The sequence below is a fragment of the Typopeltis vanoorti genome, chromosome 25 (assembly GCF_054136105.1).
Source record: "Typopeltis vanoorti isolate ZY-2024b chromosome 25, IOZ_Tvanoo_1.0, whole genome shotgun sequence".
Classification (NCBI taxonomy): domain Eukaryota; kingdom Metazoa; phylum Arthropoda; class Arachnida; order Uropygi; family Thelyphonidae; genus Typopeltis; species Typopeltis vanoorti.
This window is the reverse complement of record NC_143573.1, coordinates 263,621-289,260: the sequence shown is the minus strand read 5'-3', so window position 1 is coordinate 289,260 and position 25,640 is coordinate 263,621. Positions and strand designations below refer to the sequence as shown.

Sequence of the window (25,640 nt, the reverse complement as noted above, 5' to 3'; positions counted from 1 at the left end):
TCAGATTATATAAAGTATTGATGCAATTCCTCATGCAAGTTTTTATCCTTTTTAATGCAGAGGATCCCCTTTCACATTCAGCTGTGCTCACAGATATGGCCAGTCCAACAGCAGCTAGTTTTGCTAAATTTGGAAAAGACTCTTTGAGATCAGATGTTGTTGCTAATTTCAGCAGTATTTGTCTTGGATCTAGATTTTTTGTATGACTGTCCATTAATCATTTTTGATGCAACTGCCCATTCTAGTTTAGTACTTTCATAGTTTAAAACTGCAGGACTTCCAGTTCTAGAATAATACTCAAAAAGAATCTCAGAAGCCTCACGTTGATCATGACTTTCTGCATTGAAAAGCAGGAAATGATTGGCATATCTGGAAATCTTGCTTCTAGGTGTTTAATAACTGTGCCTATGTATTTATCATATATTGTAGTCTTAAATGTAATAACATTACAATCTGAATAATCAATGTGAAGGTCTGACCATTCACCTGAAAGATGCTGATGAAGATTTTGAAAATGACTGCCAGGAGTGTCTTTCAATTCCAGGATGGATAATTTTCTGGCCTCTAAGACTGGCTCTATTTTAGTTAAGTCAACATCTTGACTTTGCCATGATCTAGACAAGTTAGATAAATGCGGTAGCACATCCAAAAGCATCATTAGTGAAACTATGAAATTGTATGTTCTGATATATTTGCTTAAACCTTCAGCTGTGATATCATTTCGTTTGGTGGCCTCTCTTTCCAATGCAGCAATTTCAAAACATCAAAATAATGTCTCTTTCGTAAAAGATCTTCTTCGCAACCGAGATTGTTGGATTCGAGATCCCGATTTTTTGTCTTCTTCTGCATACGGATTGGTGTGTATTAAAGTGAATATCTGAAGCTCTTGAGATTGGCTTGCAATGCAAGAAATTGAGCTGGTCTCACGAGTATCGAGACTCTCCAATTTCTCATCACTTAATTAAAAAATGTCTCAAATTATTTTTCCATTCTTGATCATTATTTAGCCATGTCAATTCATAACATTAATTAGCCAGGCAGTTTGCCCATTCAAAAGGTTCTGGAGAGAACATAGCACGGTTATATGGAATTTGTAATTCCAAGCCAAAAATGTCACATATCCAACAATTTCTCATGCTAGTTGGAGAAACCAGCTTTAATGTATTTCACGAACATTAAAGGAGGAGCAAAGTTTAATCACAATCAAATGAACCAGTGAATGGAGAACCCAGTACAGCATGTTCTCCATTTGAAGGAGGCCTGTGAAATTCTTATCAACCACCCTAATCTTAAAAATAATAATGGTCTAAAAATCCCAAGAATATGGAAGGCACATATTCTACCCACATAACTTTTCTCCCTAAAAGTTAATTATAAATAGGACTACAAGTAATCCAGGACCTTAAATCTAATAACAATTTTCATGTTAAATTAGGACATCGTTTTTACTGTAATAAAACTATCAATAGGAAAAAAATTTTCCCTGATGCTGCCTTAAATAGAATATAGCTTTGATGTAGTTATTTTATTTCATTTATTTTAATTCACTTCAATCTAATGTTTCACTAGAAGTCAGGCCAGTAGAATAACCATTGATCAAATCATTGTCTCTTTAGCATACTGATGAAATGTAATATAGCTTGTCCATGTATGTGTGTACTCCAGATGATGACCTTCATATGAAAGTCAAAATGTCGGGAAATTAAAGTTATTTTTAACATGGTTGTAGAGTCCATAATTTGTCTAAAATGAGAATTAAAGGAATTTCTCTACTGAGTGTTCCTGGTAAGATTTATGCAAGTATTCTTGAAAAACAGCTAAGAAAAATTGTGGAGGAGAAGTTTAGAAAAAAACAAGCTGGTTTCAAGCCAAACAGAAGTTGTCAGGATCAGATTTCCACTTTAAGGCAAATAATTGAGAAATCATGGGAATATAACAAGAATCTGTATATTTGTAGATCTGGAAAACGCATATGGTAAGGTGCCAAGAGGAAAGCTGTTCAAAACACTACAGTTATCTAGTTTAAATGGGACATTATATCAATTAATAGATAGTCTCTATTTGAGTTGTAAATCAGCAGTTAGAACTGAAGGAGGTACATAAAGATGGTTTGATATTAAGTGAGATGTGCAACAAGGGTGTACATTATCTCCACTGCTATTCATCATCTATATGGATCACATTAAGAAGGAAAGAGGTTTTAAACCTGATATAAAGACTGGAGATGCCAATTTCAGCTATTACTTTATGCAGATGTTATACTCCTAAAAAAGTTCCACAACAAGACAGCACGATTCCCTCAGCAACTAGAATACCTGCTGTAATAAATTTGGTATGAAGTTAAATATTTAAGCTATTTATGCACAATTTTTAGTTAAGATGGCAAATTACATTTGGAAATAGACAATGGAATTAGGAAAGATGGTATGGTTGCTACTGGAACAAATCTGAAAACACACCCCAACTCAACATCACCAGAGTTAAAGATCGGTACTAGCAACATAAGAAGCCTGAATGGCAAAGAAATGGAGCTAGATGAGGAATTAGATAAGTACCAGATCGACATAATAGGAGTGACTGAAACAAAAAAGACAAAAACTGGTGAGATCTTCCTGAGCAATAAATACAAAATGTTATATTCAGGCAATGACAATCAAGGAAAAGAAGAAGTAGCCATAGTATACAACACAAAATATGAGGCTAATCTTCTTGAATGGCATTCAGACTCAAGCAGAGTAATGTGGGCAAATATGAGAATGGGGAACTGGACAATGAGACTAATTTGTGCCTATGGTCCAGAAGGTTCTACTAAGGTAGAAGTGGAGGAATTTTTTGAGGTTTTAGAAAAAGCAACTGACACAATGAAAAAGGAAAAGTTGGTCCTTGTTGGAGATCTAAATAGCAGAGTAGGAAATGATTGTGAGACATACAAAAATATTCTGGGAAAATTTGGAGAAAAGAGCAAAGCTAATAATAATGGCAAATATCGGTTGGATTTCTGCTCAGGACATGGACTGGTTATTACTAACACCATGTTCCAACATAAAAATGTGCACAAATTCACATGGAGAGAAGAGGCAAGGAATAAGAAAAGTCTCATTGACTATGTTATTGTAGATAGTGATGTTTTCTTCCTGGTGCAGGACACCAGAGTGTACAGAGGATTTAAAATTGGAAGTGATCACTATTTAGTCTTGAGCAGGATAAAATTGAATTTCATATTGAAAAGAATAACATGTAAGAAAGTTTTAAAGCGAATAAAAGTTGAGTAGCTCTCAGATGTGAACTGTAGACTAAAATACACAAAGATTATTGAAGAAAAAATGAAAGAGTTTGAGAACAGGAATCAAACGTTGGAGATTCAGTGTATTTAATGTCATGATCAGATCTTCATGTTACGACAAATAGTCGAGAAAGCATGGGAATATAACAAAGATCTGTATTAAAATTTTGTCGGTTTGGAAAAGGCATATGACCCAGGAGAGAAGCTATTCAATAGGCTACAGTTATATGGTGTCGGTGGGGCATTATATCAAGCAATACTTAGTCTTTATTTGAGTTGTAAGTTGACAGCTAGAATTGAAGGAAGTATACGAAGATGGTTTAATGTTAAATCTGGTGTGACACAAGGATGTACATTATCCCCTCTGTTATTCATTATCTATATGGATCACATTATGAAGGAAAGTGGTATTAAACATGATATCAAAATTGGAGATGATAATGTCAGCTCTTTGCTTTATGCAGATGATGTTATACTTCTAAATAAATCCGCTACAAGTCTGCAAGATTCTCTGACTAAATTGAATAACTGTTGTAATAGATATGGTATAAAGGTCAGCAATAAAAAGACAAAGACAATGAAAATATGCAGAATCATTGAAAATGTTGTCAACTGCGTTGTGAATGGAGAACCTGTGGAACAAGTGAAACTTTTCAGCTACTTAGGCACGATTTTTACTGAAGATGGTAAATTAAATATAGAAATAGACAACAGAATCAGCAAAGCTGGTATGGTGGGAAGTCAATTGAATAAATTCAAATGGAATAAGAGAGAAATTAGTCGGAACACTAAATTAGCTGTATACAAGACAGTGTTCAAACCAGTTTTAACTTATGGATCTGAGAGCTGGGTCAGAAGTAAAACACTTGACCAAAGACTAGAGACTGCAGATATGAGAGTCCTAAGAGAGATTATAGGCGTGAACAGATGGCATCAATGGCAATATCATATTAAAAACAAGGATATTGGGAAAACAACTTGACATTGTCAGCATCCAGGAATGCATTAGCAGAGCTAATCTCAGGTGGTATAGTCACTTAAACAGAATGGGCGAAGAAAGATTAGCAAAACAAATGTTCTCTGCCAGGTTGGCAGGAAAACGACCCAGAGGAAGACCAAGCTGTAGGTGGATTGATACAGTACAAAGTGCCTTAGATGATAGAAATATAAGATCTGATAATGTTGGAGTCTTGACAAGTAACAGACTGATTTGGAGGAAAATTGTAGATAGGAAGTTAGTAATGATGTAGTTTTTTTCATGTAGTACTATAATATCCTATACACCCCTTGAGGGTACATGGCAGGAATTTGATGATGATGATGGTATGGTTAGGAAATCAAATTCCTGACATATACCCTTGGTGTGTACAGGATCTTATGATAGTTCCACATGAAAAGTTATATCATTACAAACTTCAATCAAAATTCAAAACAAATGATCTTCCTGTACCTCCTCCAATTCTAACTGCTGATTTACAACTCAAATAGAGATTAAGTATTGTTAGACATAATGCCATTTACATGATATAACTGGAGCATTTTGAACAGCTTTCTTATGAACTGGACTAAACTCAGCTGTTCTCCAAGCTTCTTCAACACAATTTTTCTTAGCCATTTCTCAAGAATACTTTCATAATTCTTATCAGGAACTCAGTAGAGAAATTCCTCTGTAATCATATTCAGCTTTATTCCATTTTTTATAGATGAGATATATAAGTGCTCTACTCCAATCATCTGGAATTTGACCCCTCTGAGTAGGCCTTCTGAATTATGCAGTGTAGTTACTGTAAAACTTTTATACTTCAGTATTTTGGCAGTTTTGGTTGAATATCATCTACTCCACCTGCCTTAGAGGTTTGTGATAGGTTTTCTATTTCAAGTGTACCTGAAGTAGAAAACACTATTCCAGATGACATTCCTGTTGAATGTTTTCTCACCCTTCTTTTCAATATGAAGTTCAAATTTATCCTGCTCAACACTAAATGTGGTGATCACTTCCAATTTCAAATTCTTTGTATAATACTCTTGCGTCCTAAACCAGTGGAAAAACATCACTGTGGACAAAAACATAGTCAATGAAACTTCTCTCTATGTGAATTTGTGCATTTTTGTGTTGGCAAGGTATTATTAATAACTAGTTCATGTCCAGCAGAAATCTAGCAGGTACTTACTATTACTATTAGCTTTGCTCTTTTCTCTGAATTATGTATCTGATAAAAATTTCCTAGTCAGTTTTTTAGACCTCCTAGAAAAAAGAACTGGACTATTAGCAGATATCTCATTGTCCACACTTACCATTCTGATATTAGCACACATCACTCTAATTGATGTTGATATTTGTTGCTTAGAAAGATCTCACCTGTTTTTGTCTTCTTTTTTTCAGCAACACCTATTATGTCATCATCATTATTATCAAATTCCTGACATGTACAGGATATGATAGTACTAATTTCCTATCTATAATTTTCCTCCAAATCAATCTGTTAACAATCAGTCATGAAACAAGCAGTGATGAAAGCACAGTGGTAAAAAACACTGACCAGGCATGCAGTCAGGAATACATATCCATACTTGAAGTAGAAAAAGCATCAAAGGCTTGAAATGTGGAAAGGCAGCAGGAGTAGATGATATTCGACCAGAAATGCTGAAATATGGTGGTTATAAGAGTCTTACAGTGGCTGCTGCACTGCATAGTTCAGAAAGCCTGGACAGAGGGACGAATTCCCGATGATTGGAGTAGAGCTCTCATAGTACCCATATATAAAAAGGGAAATAAAACTGAATGTGAGAATTACAGAGGTATTTCCCTACTGAGTATTCCTGGTAAGATCTATGCAAGTATACTTGAGAAACGGTTGAGAAGAATTGTGGAAGAAAAGCTTGGTGAAGAACAAGCTGGATTCAGGCCAAATAGAGGCTGTCAGGATCAGATCTTCACTTTATGACAAATAGTCAAGAAAGCATAGGAATATAACAAAGATCTGTATTTAAGTTTTGTTGATTTGGAAAAGGCATATCACAAGGTGCCAAGAGAGAAGCTATTCAATACGCTGAAGTTATATGGTGTAAATGGGATGGTGTCAATGGGGTATTATATCAAGCAATACTTAGTCTTTATTTGAGTTGTAAGTCAGCAGTTAGAATTGAAGGAAGTACAGGAAAATAGGTAAAGATGACCTTGCTAATGCTTCTACCTGGTATCCCCACTTGGGCCTGGCTCCCACTGAAGAGACCTCAATAAAAATCTAAACTAGTCTGGGTAGTGGCTCTTCCCTTAATGCATAACATTAGACATATCTGCAAGGAAATGTGTTTTGCATTATGGGAGATACTGAGATAGGAGTGTTGGTAGCTTGCTCCACTTTTGCAAGGAGTTGCCCTGGTGTTGTACCACCTTACCCCAGTCCTGAAGATACTTTCAGGCGTAAACTTTGTTTGCTCACACTTGGATAAAGGATTAAACTAAATTTGTTATACTCTAACCAAGTGAAAAATAAACTTTCAACATCTTTCTCTAAATCCAGAGTAATTTATTAAAAAAAAAAGGGTGGCACACCATTTGGCAACTCCTATAAGTAGAAATGACCTTCCTAATGCTTCTGCCTGGTATCTCCACTTGGGCCCGGCTCCCACTGAAGAGACCTCAATAAAGGTTGAAACTAGTCTGGGTAGTGGCCCTTCCCTTAATGCATAACATTAGACATATCCGCAAGGAAATGTGTTTTGCATTATGGGAGATATGGAGAAAGGAAGATGGTTTAATGTTAAATCTGGTGTGAGACAAGGATGTACATTTCTGTTATTCATTATCTATATGGATCACATTATGAAGGAAAGTGGTATTAAACATGATATCAAAATTCATCATCATCATCATCATCAAATTCCTGCCATGTACCCTCAAGGGGTGTACAGGATATGACAGTACTACATGAAAAAATTACATCATTACTAACTTCCTATCTACAATTTTCCTCCAAATCAGTCTGTTACTTGTCAAGACTCCAACATTATCAGATCTTATATTTCTATCGTCTAAGGCACTTTGTACCGTATCAATCCACCTATATCTTGGTCTTCCGCTGGGTCGTTTTCCTGCCAACCTGGCAGAGAACACTTGTTTTGCTAATCTTTCCTCTCCCATTCTATTTAAGTGACCATACCATCTGAGATTAGCTCTGCTAACGCATTCCTGGATGCTGACAATGTCAAGTTCTTTCCTAATATCCTCATTTTTAATATGATATTGCCATTGATGCCATCTGTTCACGCCTCTAATCTTTCTTAGGACTCGCATATCTGCGGTCTCTAGTCTTTGGTCAAGTGTTTTACTTCTGACCCAGCTCTCAGATCCATAAGTTAAAATTGGTTTGAACACAGTCTTGTATACAGCTAATTTAGTGTTCCGACTAATTTCTTTCTTATTCCATATGAATTTATTCAATTGACTTCCCACGATACCAGCTTTGCTGATTCTGTTGTCTATTTCTATATTTAGTTTACCATTTTCAGTAAAAATTGAGCCTAAGTAGCTGAAATGTTTTACTTGAATTTATGATATCAAAATTGGAGATGTTAATGTCAGCGCTTTGCTTTATGCAGATGATGTTATACTTCTAAATAAATCCGCTACAAGATTCTTTCACTAAATTGAATAGCTGTTGTAATAGATATGGTATGAAGGTCAGCAATAAAAAGACAAAGACAATGAAAAAATAGGCAGATTCATTAAAAATGTCAACTGTGTTGTGAATGGAGAACCTGTGGAACAAGTGAAACATTTCAGCTACTTAGGCACGATTTTTACTGAAGATGGTAAATTAAATATAGAAATAGACAACAGAATCAGCAAAGTTGGTATGGTGGGAAGTCAATTGAATAAATTCAAATGGAATAAGAGAGAAATTAGTCGGAACACTAAATTAGCTGTATACAAGACAGTGTTCAAACCAGTTTTAACTTATGGATCTGAGAGCTGGATCAGAAGTAAAACACTTGACCAAAGACTAGAGACCACAGATATGAGAGTCCTGAGAAAGATTATAGGTGTGAACAGATGCATCAATGGCAATATCATATTAAAAATGAGGATATTAGGAAAGAACTTGACATCGTCAGCATCCAGGAATGCATTAGCAGAGCTCATTTCAGGTGGTATGGTCACTTAAACAGAATTGGCGAGGAAAGATTAGCAAAACAAATGTTCTCTGCCAGGTTGGCAGCAAAACGACCCAGAGGAAGACCAAGATATAGGTGGATTGATACGGTACAAAGTGCCTTAGACGATAGAAATATAAGATCTGATAATGTTGGCGTCTTGACAAGTAACAGACTGATTTGGAGGAAAATTGTAGATAGGAAGTTAGTAATGATGTAGTTTTTTTCATGTAGAACTATCATATCCTGTACACCCCTTGAGGGTACATGGTAGGAATTTGATGATGATCAATCTGTTAACTGTCAAGACTCCAACATTATCAGATCTTAAAAGTCTTCTAAGGCACTTTTTACTGTATCAATCCACCTATATATCTTGGTCTTCCTCTGGGTATTTTTCCTGCCAACCTGGCAGAGAACACTTGTTTTGCTAATCTTTCCTCTTCCATTCTGTTTAAGTGACCATACCACCTGAGATTAGCTATGCTAACAAAAAGTTAAGTTCTTTCATAATATCCTCGTTTTTAATATGACATTGCCATTGATGCCATCCATTCACATCCCTAATCTTTCTCAGGACACTCATATCTGCGGTCTCTATTCTTTGGTCAAGTTTTTTATTTATATTTATTTTTATTTCTAACCCGCTCTTGGATCCATAAGTTAAAATTGGCTTGAACACTGTAGCTAATTTAGTGTTTTGACTAATTTCTCTTATTCCAAAGCAGGACATATTATCATTAGGACACCTCTCGGCAATACTCATAGAAGGGTGATAAGTTCTGTTCGCTACAAACTTGTTATTAACTAGGTCTATCTACTCACTGATGAGACCTCAATAAAAGTTGAAACCAGTCTGGGTAGTGACCTTCTCTCATAATGTAGAACAGTAATACAGCTCCTAGGAGCTAAGTTCACATTATGGGTAAATATCAAGAATAGTGATCGGAGCTTGCTCCACCTTAGACATGAGTTGCCTCAGCTTGCACTACCTCAAAGGTCAGTTGCTGCAGCATCCAGGTATTTGTTTACGCTTGGAAATGCCGAACTTATTTCTTATTCGGCTAAGAAACGATATGGGATATATATTCCTTAACTTAAACAAGTTTTATGTCGCCGAATTGAAGCCTTTGGCTCTTAATATGTCTAATAATCTTATTCCAAATAAATTTATTCAGTTGACTTACACTTTACCAGCTTTGCTGATTCTGCTATCTATTTCCATATTTAATTTACCATCTTCACTAAAAATTGTGCCTAAGTAGCTGAAATGTTTTACTTGTTCTATAGGTTCTCCATTCACAATGCAGTTGATATTTCCAATGCTTCTGCCTATTTTCATTGTCTTTGACTTGTTATTGCTGACCTTCTATTACAACAGTTATTCAATTTAGTCAGGGAATCTTGCAGAATTGTAGCAGATTTATTTAGAAGTATATTATATACAGATGATAAGATGTATATTTTATACATCCGCATAAAAGAAAGAGCTGACATTAACATCTCCAATTTTGATATCAGGTTTAATACCACTTTCCTTCATAATGTGATCCATATAGATAATAACAGAGGGGGATAAGGCACATCCTCTTCTGACACCAGATTTAATATTAAACCATCTTCCTGTACTTCCTTCAATTCTAACTGCTGACTTAAAACTCACATAAAGACTAAGTATTGAGTGATATAATGCCCACCACACAACTGTTTTGTGTGGTGGGCATTGACACCACACAACTGTTTTGAATAGCTTTTCTCTTGGCACCTCATACATCTTTTACAGATTTGCAAATCTTAAATACAGATGTTTGTTATATTCCCGTAATTTCTCAGCTATTCATCGTAAAGTGAATATTTGATCCTGACAGCCTCTATTTGGCCTGAATAGAGCTTGTTCTTCACCATGCTTCCCGTTACAGAATCCTTCTCAACCATTTCTCAAGTATACTTGAATAAATCTTACCAGGAACACTCAGTAGGTAAATACCTCTGTAATTCTCACATTCAGTTTTATTTTCCTTTTTATATATTGATACTATGAGAGCTCTCTATTCCAACCACCTGGAATTTGTCTCTCTCTCTCTCTCCAGGCATTCTGTACTATGCAGTGCAGCCACTGTAAGACTTTTATACCTCCCTTCTTGATCATTTCTTGTCAAATGTCATCTACTCCTTCTGTCTTTCCACATTTCAGAGTTTTGATGTCTTTTTCTACTTCCACTATCTATATGTATTCCTGGTTGCATGTCTTGAGTGTATTTTACCACTGTTCTATTACTGATTGTTTCATTTAGTAACTGTCCAAAGTAATTACTCTATACTTCAAGGATATCTTTTTCTCCAGTTTTCATGTCACCTTTATCATCTCTAATTTCTTTTACAGCACTCTTTCCTCCATATCTGAGCTTTTTTTTTTCAACAAACTCCAGAATACCTTGCCACCTTCTTAATATTTATTTTCTATGTTTTTACCAAAGTCTTCCCATGACTTTTTTTTAGCTAACATGGTGTTTAGTTCTCTTACATTTGTCTCTATATTCTCTAAGAGCACAAGCTGACTTATTTACCAGGAACTATGTTTTCAATGTTTTCTTCTTTTCTTTCACTGCCTCTTTAACTTCCTGTGTCAACCATGGAGTTCTGATTTTTCTATCCTTGCAGACAACCTCACCACATGCCTCTATTGCTGAATCAATCAACGTTTTCTTCAGAATTTGCTACTAAATCGCCAATGTTTGGTTCCTGTTCTAAAACTCTCGTTTTTTCTTAAATAATGTTTCTGTATTTTAGTCCAGCTCACATCTGAGAGCTGCTCAAATTTTATTCGCTTTAAAACTTTTTTAAATGTTCTTGTTTCCAATATGAAATTCAATTCAATATGGTGATCACTTCCAATTTGAAATCCTCTGTACACTAGTATCCTGCACCAATGAAAAAACATCACCATCAACAATAACACAGTCAATGAGACTTTTCTTATTCCTTGCCTCTTCTCTCCATGTGAATTTGCTCACATTTCTATGTTGGAACATGGTGTTAGTAATAACCAATCCATGTCCTGATCAGAAATACAACAGGTATTTGCCATTATTATTAGCTTTTTAACCTCTTTTCTTCAAATTTTCCAAAATATTTTTGTATGCCTAACAATCATTTCTTACTGTTACTTAGATCCCCAACAAGGACAATCTTTTCCTTTTTCATTGTGTCAGTTGCTTTCTCTAAAGCATCAAAAAATTCCTCCACTTCTACCTTCGTATAATCTTCTGTGGAACCATAGGCACAAATCTAGTTTTCCATTCATTCAAGATTTGGTTTGTATTTAGTGTTGAATACTATAGCTACTGTTTCCTTGATTATCATTGTCTGAATATAACATTTTGCATTTATTGCTCAGAAAGATCTCGCCAGTTTTTTTTTATTTTTTTTTTTAGTCACCCCTATTATGTCGATCTGATACTTATCCAATTCTTTGCCATTCAGGCTTCTTATGTAGATAGTACCAATCTTGGTCTCTGGTTATGTTGAGTTGGGGTGTGTTTTTCAGGATTTATTCCAGTAGCTGACTTTTTGCTATTTGCTCTTTTTTCCTGACAAAAACAACTGGGGGCCCTTGTTTAACCAGGCATCGTCTCAGCCAGCATGAAATTCTGTCATGTTGGTTAAAGTCAATAAGAATACAATTTAGCTGACTAAATTCCAATTGTTAGACCATTCTTGTTCATTCAGTATCTATGTAGATACCTAACAGAGTGCACAACGCGGTGAGGATTAGACATTAGGTCAGAAGCCCTGGTTGGTTCTCCGCATTCCTTTAAAGGCTATGTAGGGGTCTCCTCTTAGTTATACAGCTTTAAACCTTAAGTACTGCTCACCTATTATGTTGATGGTGCTAATCTTGATCTCTGCTGATGTTGAGTTGAGGTTTGTTCCAGTAGCTGACGTTTTGCTGTTTGCTGTATTTTTTTACCTGACGAAAACAACAGGGGCCTCATTTAATTGGGAAATGCTCCCGCTGGCATGAAATTCCATCACGTTGTACCATCATTTTAAGTTATATTTTAAACTAATGCAAATAGAATTTGATTGGCTAAATCCCAAATCTTCAGCTCATCAATACTATCCAGGTAGATACCCAATAAGGTGCGCCAAGGTTAGTTGAGTTGAACATCAGGTCAAATGCTCGGTTCTCTGCATCCCCCCAAAAGGCCATGTCTACTCCCAGTTATCCAGCCTTGACTGTTAAGCATTTTCTATCATATAAAAAACCTTCTTCAGCTCATTTATATTACTAAGCATTCTGCTTCATCTTCAGAAATGCAAAATATTAGAGAATGCTTTTGCAATGCTCAGAAACGTGTTACAGGTTAATTTTGTATACAGATTGCTGCTCCAATGATGGACATTAATAAACTGCTCTTTTTTGACCAAAATTCATAGGTGACTATATGCCTTTTAACACTACAGGAAAGCCTTGCTTAACGCGATTAATTAATCCATCAATTAATGAAGCTAAGCAAAATGCCTTAAACGAATGCAATAAACAATAGGAATAGTTATAATTCATCCATTAGTTAGCGTAAATTTGAAAAAATAAAAATAAAAAATACAATAGATATATTAGAGAAGATAAAATCATCAAAGTTAATAAAAACCAATTGCTTAAATTTTTATTTAATGTCTAAACATTTGATCGAGCTACTCTTTTTACAAAAAAATTTAAGTAAAGCTGTTTGAATCGTGCTCGACTTTTTCATCTTGTCATACAATTTGCGATAGATGGCAATCACTTTATCAAGATTTCGGCAGACTTCGAAGCTTCGTTCCATATCAGGATCAGCATCAAATAAAATTTCCTTAGCATACTCAATGTGATTGAAAACTGGCTCAAGTTCTTTTGCAGTTAGCTTCTTAGTCTTAACATCTATTCTTGTTTGCACTCCTTATCTTCTTCATATGCATGTTGTTCTTCTAGTTGAAGGAAATCACTCTAGCTTAAATGTTCTGAATGGAATAGAACAAGTTTCTCACATCTTGATTATCCAGTTTATTAAACCCAAGTTCTTTTCCAACTGTGCTGATTTCTTTAATAATGTTGGATCTTGGATTTTGCACACGATAAACTAACATAAGTTTGAGTTTAAAGTTGCCTTCTGCACTGCCTCCTAATAAAAGCATAAGATGATCTTTAGATACTTTGTATTCTGGTTGAGATGCTTCAGTTTTAGCTAGGAAAATTTTTGCTGGCATACGCTTACAAAAGAGACCAATTTGTTCCATGGTGAGTATTTGTCAATCTTCATAATCACCTTCCTGAATTATCCTTTGCAATTCTTCAGGAAACTTGGCCACAGATTCTTTATTAGCACTAGCAGATTTCACAGTTATTCTTACTTTATGCAGTCTAGTTCGATTTTTAAAATAGTCAAACCATCCTAAACTTGCAGTAAAGCTTTCATATTCCTCTTGAAATTTGGTCTCTTTCAATGAGGTAAAAATACCGAATGCTTTTGCCTGAATATTCCCTGTACTAAGAGGTATTATATTTTGGTTATAATCCTCAATCCAGAGTGATAGAAGACTGACTATCTTTATCATTAAATGGGCCTCTATTTCAGGTGATCTGCATGCTTAAAGAAGCAATAGCAATTTTTCCTCTGTATTCTTTGTTCTTATTTAATACAGTCCAGACTCGCTGTATGCTTTCATGTCTCTTAATGACTTCCAGCTTTTCTGCTCGCTGCAGATTGGTGACAAAAAATTTCATGTAACATAAAATTTCACATGTAAAAAAAAAAAAATATCACGTTAACTGATTATTCACTCACTTAAAGTGGGAAATAGTATCATTTCATTCAATCACGCTAACTGATTATTGCACATATCAAATTCATGTTAAGCGAAATTTTCCTGTAATTGAGAAAACCATCATTGTAATATGATCGTCCTCAACACACAGGAAAAAGCAGGTTTTGTTCCTAGATTTTTTAGCTTGGTCCTAGTTTAATAAAAAAACATCAAGTTTAAGTAAATGATTATGGATTTTCTTGCATTTTTGTCATATTTTAATAAATGATTAAAATTAAAGGCTTACCAATTGTATTTTTTTTTTCCAAGCAACTGCTTTTGGTTTTTTAGGCTTTTTATCTGAAAGATAAGACAATATATATAATGATAATGTTGAACAAATAAAAGTTTATTATTATTATTACAACATGTTTCATGAAGTCAACATATTCACTATACAAGTGTATCAAAAATGCCACAATATTTCTTGTATCACTATTTAAATGTTTGCAGTTCATGCTGCTGACAAATTCTAGTAATGCATTCCATTATCAGCCACTCTAGGTAATAAAAATAATAAATAAATTTCTCCCATGTCCCAATTTAATTTACAGAGATGGCTCCCTTTCTCTTATTTCTTCACCCTGTAAAAAATTCCTTTAACTAGACTCCTCTCAATTAATTATGGCTTTATCATATCACCTCTTCTATTTAACAGGTTCTGAAATTTACATGGGGTGCTTAAGGGTCAAAGCTGTATAACTGAGAGGAGACCTCCACATAGCCTTTAAAGGAATGCGGAGAACTGACCAGGGCTTCTGACCTAATGTCCAATCCTCACCTTCTCGTGGTGAACCCTGTTGGGTATCTACTTTGATACTGAACGAACGAGGATGGGCTGGCAATTTGGGATTTAGCCGACCAAATTGTATTCTTATTGGTTAAACCAAAATAAAAAATGATGGTACAACATGACAAAATTTCATGCCGGCTGGGGCTTCGCCCGGTTAAACAAGGCCCCCGTTGTTTTCGCCAGGGAACAGGGCAAACAGCGAAAAGTCAGCTACTGGAATAAATCTGAAAACAAACCCCAACTCAACATCACCAGAGTTAAAGATCAGTACTATCAATGTAAGAAGCCTGAATGGCAAAGAAATGGAGCTAGCTGAGGAATTAGATAAGTACTAGATCGACATAATAGGGGTGACTGAAACAAAAGACCAAAACTGGTGTGATCTTTCTGAGCAATAAATACAAAATGTTATATTCAGGCAATGACAATCAAGGAAAAGAAGGAGTAGCCATAGTATTCAACACAAAATACAAGGCTAATCTTCTTGAATGGCAGTCAGTCTCAAGCAGAGTAATGTGGGCAAATATGAGAATGGGGAACTGGACAATGAGACTTATTTGTGCCTATGGTCCCACAGAAGGTTCTACTAAGGTAGAAGTGGAGGAATTTTTTGATGCTATAGAAAAAGCAACTGACACAATAAAAATGGAAAAGTTGGTCCTTGTTGGGGATCTAAATAGCAGAGTAGGAAATGATTGTGAGACATACAAAAATATTTTGGGAAAATTTGGAGAAAAGAGCAAAGCTAATAATAATGGCAAATATCGGCTGGATTTCTGCTCAGGACATGGACTGGTTATTACTGACACCATGTTCCAACATAAAAAGGTGCACAAATTCACATGGAGAGAAGAGGCAAAGAATAAGAAAAATCTCATTGACTATGTTATTGTTGATAGTGATGTTTTCTCCCTGGTGCAGGACACCAGAGTGTACAGAGGATTTGAAATTGGAAGTGATCACTATTTAGTCTTGAGCAGGATAAAATTGAATTTCATATTGAAAAGAATAACATGTAAGAAAGTTTTGAAGCGAATAAAAGTTGAGCAGCTCTCAGATGTGAACTGTAGACTAAAATACAGAAAGATTATTGAAAAGAAAATGAAAGAGTTTGAGAACAGGAATCAAACCTTGAGATTCAGTGGCAAACTCTGAAGAAAACATTGATTGATTCTGCCAGAGAGGCATGTGGTGAGGTTGTGTGCAAGGATAAAAAATCAAAACTCCCTGTTGACACAGCAAGTTAAAGAGGCAGTGAAGGAAAAGAAGAAAGCATATCAAAAGTTCCTGGCAAATAAGTCAGCTTTTACTCTTACAGAATACAGAGACAAATGTAAGAAAGCTAAAGAGTGTGTAAAACTAGCTAAACTGAAGTCAAGGGAGGACTTTGGCAAGAATATAGAAAATAAATATCAAGAAGGTAGCAAAATATTCTGGAGGTTGTTGAAGAAGCTTAGGAATGGAGGAAAGAGTGCTGTAAAAGGAGTTAGATGATAAAGGTGACATGAAAACAGGAGAAAAAGATATCCTTGAAGTATGGAGTAATTACTTTGAAAAACTGCTAAATGAAACAAGCAGTGATGACAGCACAGTGATAAAAAACACTGACCAAGCATGCAGTCAGGAATACATATCCATTAAGTATAATTTCTGGGGTATTCCCATGCTACTCCTCTAAAACACTATTAATATAATTAACGGCTATTTTAGCCTGTTTTTGTTTAGGAGTGTCCCTTATATTTAATACATTGGCTAACATAACTCAAAAGGGGTATATATATATATTTTTTAGGACATTACGGGTGAGTGTAGAAGGCAATTATGGCAGAATAAAAAATGTTGAAAAATTATGTACATACCTTGATTTTGGTTTTTTATATAATTATATAATAATTTAATTATATAATACATATCCATACTTGAAGTAGAAAAAGCCATCAAAGGCTTGAAATGTGGAAAGGCAGCAGGAGTAGATGATATTCGACCAGAAATGCTGAAGTATGGTGGTATAGAAGTCTTACAGTGGCTGCACTGCATAGTTCAGAAAGCCTGGACAGAGGGACGAATTCCCGATGATTGGAGTAGAGCTCTCATAGTACCCATATATAAAAAGGGAAATAAAACTGAATGTGAGAATTACAGAGGTATTTCCCTACTGAGTGTTCCTGGCAAGATCTATGCAAGTATACTTGAGAAACGGTTGAGAAGAATTGTGGAAGAAAAGCTTGGTGAAGAACAAGCTGGATTCAGGCCAAATAGAGGCTGTCAGGATCAGATCTTCACTTTATGACAAATAGTCGAGAAAGCATGGGAATATAACAAAGATCTGTATTTAAGTTTTGTAGATTTGGAAAAGGCATATGACAAGGTGCCAAGAGAGAAGCTATTCAATACGCTGCAGTTATATGGTGTCGATGGGGCATTATATCAAGCAATACTTAGTCTTTATTTGATTTGTAAGTCAGCAGCTAGAATTGAAATACAGGAAGATGGTTTAATGTTAAATCTGGCGTGAGACAAGGATGTACATTATCCCCTCTGTTATTCATTATCTATATGGATCACATTATGAAGGAAAGTGGTATTAAACCTGATATCAAAATTGGAGATGTTAATGTCAGCTCTTTGCTTTATGCGGATGATGTTACACTTCTAAATAAATCCGCTACAAGTCTGCAAGATTCTCCGACTAAATTCAATTGCTGTTGTAATATGTTGTTTATTATTTTAACGGTACAATAGAACACAGAAACTAAGTAAATAATTGATTTATTAACTTGATGCTGATATTTCGCTGGTATTATAACCAGCATCTTCAGAGCACAAAAAACACTGTTTGTCACAATACGCAAGACTAAAACAACATGGTGTACATTAACAAAATGTTGCTGTTGTAATAGATATGATATGAAGGTCAGCAATAAAAAGACAAAGACAATGAAAATAGGCAGAATCATTGAAAATGTCAACTGTGTTGTCAATGGAGAACCTGTGGAACAAGTAAAACATTTCAGCTACTTAGACACGATTTTACTGAAGATGGTAAATTAAATATAGAAATAGACAACAGAATCAGCAAAGCTGGTATGGTGGGAAGTCAATTGAATAAATTCATATAGAATAAGAGAGAAATTAGTCGGAACACTAAATTAGCTGTATACAAGACAGTGTTCAAACCAGTTTAACTTATGGATCTGAGAGCTGGGTCAGAAGTAAAACACTTGACCAAAGACTAGAGACCGCAGATATGAGAATCCTGAGAAAGATTAGAGGCGTGAACAGATGGCATCAATGTCAATATCATATTAAAAATGAGGATATTAGGAAAGAACTTGACATTGTCAGCATCCAGGAATGCGTTAGCAGAGCTAATCTCAGGTGGTATGGTCACTTAAATAGAATGGGAGAGGAAAGATTAGCAAAACAAGTGTTCTCTGCCTGATTGGCAGGAAAACGACCCAGGGGAAGACCAAGTTGTAGGTGGATTGATACGGTACAAAGTGCCTTAGACGATAGAAATATAAGATCTGATAATGTTGGGGTCTTGACAAGTAACAGACTGCTTTGGAGGAAAATTGTAGATAGAAAGTTAGTAATGATGTAATTTTTTCATGTAGTACTGTCATGTAGTCCTGTACACCCCTTGAGGGTACATGGCAGGAATTTGATGATGATGATGAAATTTACATTGCCTGGTTACCTTTTCACCCTTTCTATGATTTCCATATCACCATTCAAGCTAGTTGACTAGATCTGTGCACCAATACTTCAGGTGATATGATCAAAGCTTTATACAAGGGGAACAATTATCTCTCTGTCTATACCAGTCAGCATCTCCCTCATATTTAAATTCTTTGGATCATTTTCACTGAATGTGTAGAAACAGCTTCAGAACCTAGTCCATCCAAGATTCCCTATGTCCTCCTTTCAGCACAAACCTCCCAAATACCGTATGCAACATGTAATCTCTGAATTCCCAAGTACAGAATCTTACATTTAGCTATAATGAACTGATGTTCTCACTCTGCTATACTTGTCAACTGATCAGACTCTTCTTGAAGGGTTTCCACATCAGCTCCATTTCTGATCTAACCCTAGCTTTACATAACAAACAACTAAACATCTTCCACCCAAAACATACACAGATATAATTTAAATAGTGGAAAAATTAGCATAAGATCAAGCACAAGGCTTCCTCCTTATATAAACCTTTCATATGTTTTTCTCAGTCAATCCACTGAATAAAATGATTATCTTTTCACTCCATGAGAGTGAAAGTTCATCATAGGAAGGTTGCCTTGAGCTTTAATAATCCCTAGCGTTGTAAGTCCACATATATCCTTTCCTCACAGAAGTCCTCATATAGCTGGCAACAACCTAGGTAATTATTTCACAGTCACTTGTACCAACTGGTAGGCAATTCAATACCTCATTCATAATAACATTCTCTAAAGAGATGATCAAATCCAAGACTCAGTATGCCTAAGGTATAGTTGTCTGTCAAAAACTCAAGAAATTCATTTTCTTTACTTCTGGATGCTATTTCGTCAATCCTAATCTATATTAGTATAATTAAAATTATCCATAATCAGGACTCTACAAATATGCTCACTCATTTGACTGTAGCGAGTAGATTTGCTAGCTGGCAAGTAACTGGAGACTAGACAGAATAGAATATATTTTATTAAAAAAAAAAAAAAAATTCCAACCATGGTAGAGTACTATTAATCATTTTGTGGAACTCCTGTTTGGGACAGATCATAAATGGGGGGGGGGGATTTCCCTTGGGGGCAAGTAATTTTTTTGGTATGTGAGTAGAGTTTTGTATAACTTGCCAGCCTCTGCCCTTAATGATCACCTACTTTTCCCTATTTGATTGTCTTATACATTTCATTGCCATGTCTATAGCAACATCCAACTATTTCATTCTATCAACCTCACACCAGAATATTTTAGGCAGTAAGATGTTGAAAGTTTATTTTTCACTTGGTCAGACTATAATATATTTAGTTTAATCCTTTTATCCAAGTGTATGCAAACAAAGTTTGCACCTGAAAGTATCTTCAGGACTGGGGTAAAGTGGTACAACACCGGCCAACTCCTTGCAAAGGTGGAGCAAGCTACTAACACTCCTATCTCAGTATCTCCCATAATGCAAAACACATCTCCTTGCGGATATGTATAATGTTATGCATTAAGGGAAGGGCCACTACCCAGACTAGTTTTGACCTTTTTGAGGTCTCTTCAGTGGGAGCCAGGCCCAAGTGGAGATACCAAGGCAGAAGCATTAGCAAGGTCATCTCCTCCTATAGGAGCTGCCAAACGGTGTGCCACCTTTTTATTAATTTACTCTGGATTTAGAGAAAGATGTTGAAAGTTTATTTTTCACTTGGTCAGCCTATAATAAATTTAGTTTAATCCTTTATCCAAGTGTGTGCAAACAAAGTTTGTGCCTGAAAGTATCTTGGACTATGATGTCTTGGACTCCTTGGCATGTGTCACATAATAATTTTGTGAGAACTGTAAAATGTACATTATCTGACCATATGAAAATCTTGATTTATATTTTTAATTTAATATATATTAATATTAATGACAATACATCAAGAATTAAAATACAATCAACAAGCAAAAAAAAAAAAAAAAAAGCACAAGATATCAGATTAACCAAATGACAAATATTCCATAACCCATACAAATATTAAACTATAAACCAAAGGAAAGGTTAAAAGAGAAAGTCAACAAGAGAGAAAGCTAGTCATCCAGCTGTAGAGAACAAAGAAAGATTTGGATATAACTATGATTTAAATATTTATTTTATCTTTCAATTATTTTTTTCCTTTTTACTGTTATAACAAAAATATAATGCATATAAAATTATTCTTCTTGGAAACAAATATTAATTTTAAATTTCAATGGCACATACCAGTGATATATAGTGAACACATAGTGTGCATTCTAAAAAATTACAAAATTTTATGATTATAAATATAAGGATACCATATGAGTTCATTAAAAAACATTATTTCAAAATCTTACAGTATTACACTTGCTTGCAAAAATAAAAATACAATACACACAGGGCTCCAAGAAATACAACTTAAATCTACTAGACACAAAAGAATTTTACTCGCTAATGGTATCTGCTTTATATATTGTTGTAGGTGATATTTTTTTAAAAAAATAAAAAAAACTAAATGTTATGATTGATGACAAAACAAAGTAATACATTCTTTATTTCTTACTACACATTATGTGTAATCATACAGAAATATCCATTCTTTTCATGCAGGTTTAAAGTGAACAGCAGAAAATAGCTCATTTATATAATGGTTTCCTATGGCCTTTCATAAGAAAAAAACATGTTTTCATAAGCATGTCTTTTCTTTGTTGCAAAATACTAGTTAACAGCAGACGTATCTGGATAAAAATCTTGCAGAGAAGGGTAATGTATCGTATGTGTCATCAATAAGTCATCCTGCCGACTGCGCCATCTGTCGTGACGACTCTTTTCTGTCGTGTTCTAAATCTATTTAGTTTCAAGTCACTTTTATGAATAATACAACTAATCACGAAATGATCACCGATCCAAAAGTAGGGAAATTTATATTTATACTGCGCCACCCTATTCTTAGATTAGTCTATATAAACAGTAGGATCAGTTCTAAATTAAGTTAGCAGTCATCTCATTAGGCCAAATCATCTATTATCATTTTTTTACTTGGGGTTCCCGCAAGATTCGAATATTTATGAACGGTGCAATAAAAAGGAATTCAGGCAAACACAATATTTAGATCAACAAAATAAAACATTTAATATATGATATGGTTAACGAATACAAAACTCTATTTAAAAATGGAACTATACAATTAACTTAATACAACTTCTTAGGTCACTCATTCCAATTCAACGTTCTAACTTTCATATACAATTCACAGTCTCAAAAACACAATTCTTCTTATTTCAAGTTAATATAACAACTTCACATTTAATCAGTCTTCACAAATCTATCAGCTCAATGTTTATATTCACAGCAGGCAATACTCTATGTAAGCAATATTCCAAACAAATAAATTCCGGTCCTTGAGCATCGGAGATATATCACAGTTAATGCTAGAATATACAAACTTATACAACTACTCTTACCAGACAAATTCTTCAATACATCAAATTATTGAGAGAGCACTTATGAATTAACTTAATTAACGTTAGCGGAACACACATAATAAAAATTCTCCACAGTTTAAACTGTATTACTGTAAGTCGCACTTCACTATTCCAAACAACAGTAATTAGGTACTAATATCTTTTCTTGTTCGCTTTTCTCCAAGTAATCAATATAACCTTTTCCTAGGGCAACATAGAATTAAAATCGTAATTCAGATTAACTGGAACTAATCAGAATTTTCGCATTGACTGTCCAGTTTCCTTTTTATCTGATTACGACATTAACCTTTCTTCATAACGACAGCTGATTTCACTTATAATATTAAACTTTATGATTCACTACTTATTGGTTCACTTCCGAACACTATTTTCATAAATTTCTGCCCTATGGATTCTATAATCTTGGTTCCGCAAAACTCTCTCCTCCCTCGCTTAATAATAATTCTTCTCTACCTCTCTATCTTATCTATGACCTTCCTTCTTCTTTACCCTTTTTCTCTATATTCTCTATGACCTTCACTCCCACCTTACGTTCGAACGCCACGCTCTCTTCACTCGTGGTTGTTTACGCGTGCGTCTCCATGACAACAGACTAGACGTAAACATTTCGCTAATGTAATGTATGCTCTGTTACTACTCTTACATGAATGATTACATAACATTAAATATTTGACAAATAAGAACAACAGAATATTTAAGCTACTTCTTTAACTTTTTGATTACGTATACAGTTAAATATAAATTAACACTTTACGTTACACCACATATATTTAGTTATACAAAATTCTATACATATTATTATTTTATAAATTAATAGCAGGTCAGGTTTTCAGTAAATATTTAATTAGTAATTCTTAATTAAGGAATAATAAACAATTTTATATAAACCATGATTAATATTTAAATAGGCAATGTTAAATGTGAATGAAAATAATAAATTACATAACATAGCTTCATTCACAATTTAACACTATGGCCTTTCATAAGAAAAAAACATGTTTTCATAAGCATGTCTTTTCTTTGTTGCAAAATACTAGTTAACAGCAGACGTATCTGGATAAAAATCTTGCAGAGAAGGGTAATGTATCGTATGTGTCATCAATAAGTCATGCAAGGTGGAGGGATTCATTGATAACCTCAACTTCCCTTTAATTACATTCCTTGGACTAACACCTCATTCACATGATGATGTACTTGATGGTATAATGGCTATAATTTCAAGCAGTTTTAAGAGAAATAGAAACCTGTCCTTATTATTCATTTTTCTTTCAAAAAGACTTGCATGTTTAAATGCCTTCCTAAAAATTTGAATTTGTACCACTCTTTCACCAAATTTGTTGAAACTGTTCAGTTTCATCAAAAATATTTCCTGAAATATTTTCTTCCCAAAAATCTTCTAGATCAGTGGTCTCCAAACTTTTTGCCATGAGGGCCACATTGGGTACTTCAGCACTGTTCAGGGGGCTATAGTAATAAAAAGCTCTAGAACTAGATATATGAGTTTTATTGAAAGCAGATAAAAACTGATTACAGAGTATGTGAGATTAAATTATCATATATTAATGACAACAAACAGCAACTCTTTTTAATATCTACTTAAATGAAATAATAATAAAATGGAGTAAAAATTTACATCAAGGAATTAAACTTTCACCTACAGTTAACTTAAACACTCTCCTCTTTGCAGACAACCAAATAATAATTACAAATTCTGAAGATAACTTACAGAAAGCTATTTTAAATCTAAATGAGATATTATGGTATGATAATATCAACGGAAAAATCAAAAACTATGGCCTTTAAAGGACAAGATCCAGCAAGAACTAAAATAGTATTAGATAACAAGATCTTAGAACAGGTGAATTCATTTGACTACCTAGGATGTATGATCACTTATGAAAATGAAAAAGATATAAACATAAAAAGTGCAAAATATTTTAAAATAACAGGAGTAATTAACTCGATATTTAAACCAAACCTAGTTCAAAAACAAACCAGGCTAAAAGTATACAATACATTAGCCCTACCGGTCTTAATGTATGGAAGCGAAATCTGGACAATAAAACAAAAAGACAAACAAAGATTAACAACAGCAGAAATGAAGTTTATGAGAAAAACTGCAAAGTATACCCTATTTGATCACAAAAGAAACGAAGATATTATGAAAGAATTAAACCAGGAACCAGTAATTGAAAAAATTAAAAAATATAAACATAAATGGATGGAACACGTTCAAAGAATGAAAACAGAAAGATTACCAAAACAAGCCTTAAAGTACAAGCCATTAGGAAAAAGAAAACCAGGACGTCCTCTTAAACGATTCAACGATGACTTCTAAGGCCGGAACAGGCCATACTAGGCCTAAATCCTTGATACGTATGATGATGATAATGACAACGAACACTATCAGCAAATTTTTGCTAGTCGTTAGTTTTTCAACCGAATATACACCGACAATTTACATGTAACTTTTTTTTTCATTTTGTATAACTTCGAGTTTTTTGTCAATGAATACAGATCAGGAAATTTTGTTTTTATTTTGATTTTTTGCTTGTTAGTTAATTTTAACCACGTTTTTACCTACTTTTTTAAGTGTTCTTATTTCGTGCGACATAAATTTTTTTTTGTTGATAAAAAAGTTTATTCGGATGTAACTTTTTTATTTCGTTTTGAATTCTTTAAATTTTTTTTTTCTTCGTTAGTCCATTTTAACCGACCTTTTACAGTCAGATAGACCGTAACTTGGATCACGGTTACTTTTTTGCTATTCGGGAATATATTTTGAACACAATTTTAATTAATGCATTTGAAATCTATTAACACCCTGTTTTTTTTTTTTTTTTGTGCATTCTTACTGAAAAATTAGTCCAGTTGGCGGGCCGGATAAAATCATATCGTGGGCCACATTTGACCTGCAGGCTGTAGTTTGGAGACCCCTGTTCTAGATCTACAGGCCAAGTAAATGTATCAAATGCTGAGATGGCTTTGAAAATTTTTGATTCATTCTCACTAAATATTTTTATCAAATACATTCTTCCTTCATCTATCAGTATTTTTCATTCAATCCTTTCTTTCATGCTTACACGGTTATCAGAATACATTACGAAAAATTATGGATACAACCAGTGGTGAGCTATGGAAATTTTAACAAAGGGCTTGCATTGTCGAGAAAAAAAAAAAGAAAAAAAAGGCCTAACTTAATCCTTATAATACTTATATTGTGACTTTGTAGAGCTTCTGACAGATATGATAATTCCTATAGGATATCAATCATTAATGCTAGATCTTTTAAAAATTCCAAATTGAGAAGTCGGTTTAAAAAGTTCCTATATTTATCGTTCGATGCAAAATGCTTGCATAAAGCTGGGTAATTTCTCCACCAAGCAAGAGCCA

The 25,640-nt window shown here is 34.3% G+C and overlaps 1 protein-coding gene across 1 annotated transcript in view; it reads right to left on the bottom strand.

Annotated features, from left to right (window-relative positions):
• LOC150092473 (uncharacterized) overlaps positions 1-25,640 on the bottom strand; it is a 56,792-nt gene that overhangs the window by 14,275 nt on the left and 16,877 nt on the right. The window contains exon 2 of the mRNA XM_090414762.1: positions 14,535-14,587. Coding sequence (XP_090270888.1) covers positions 14,535-14,587 — 53 coding nt within the window. The remainder of the gene's footprint in view (positions 1-14,534; positions 14,588-25,640) is intronic.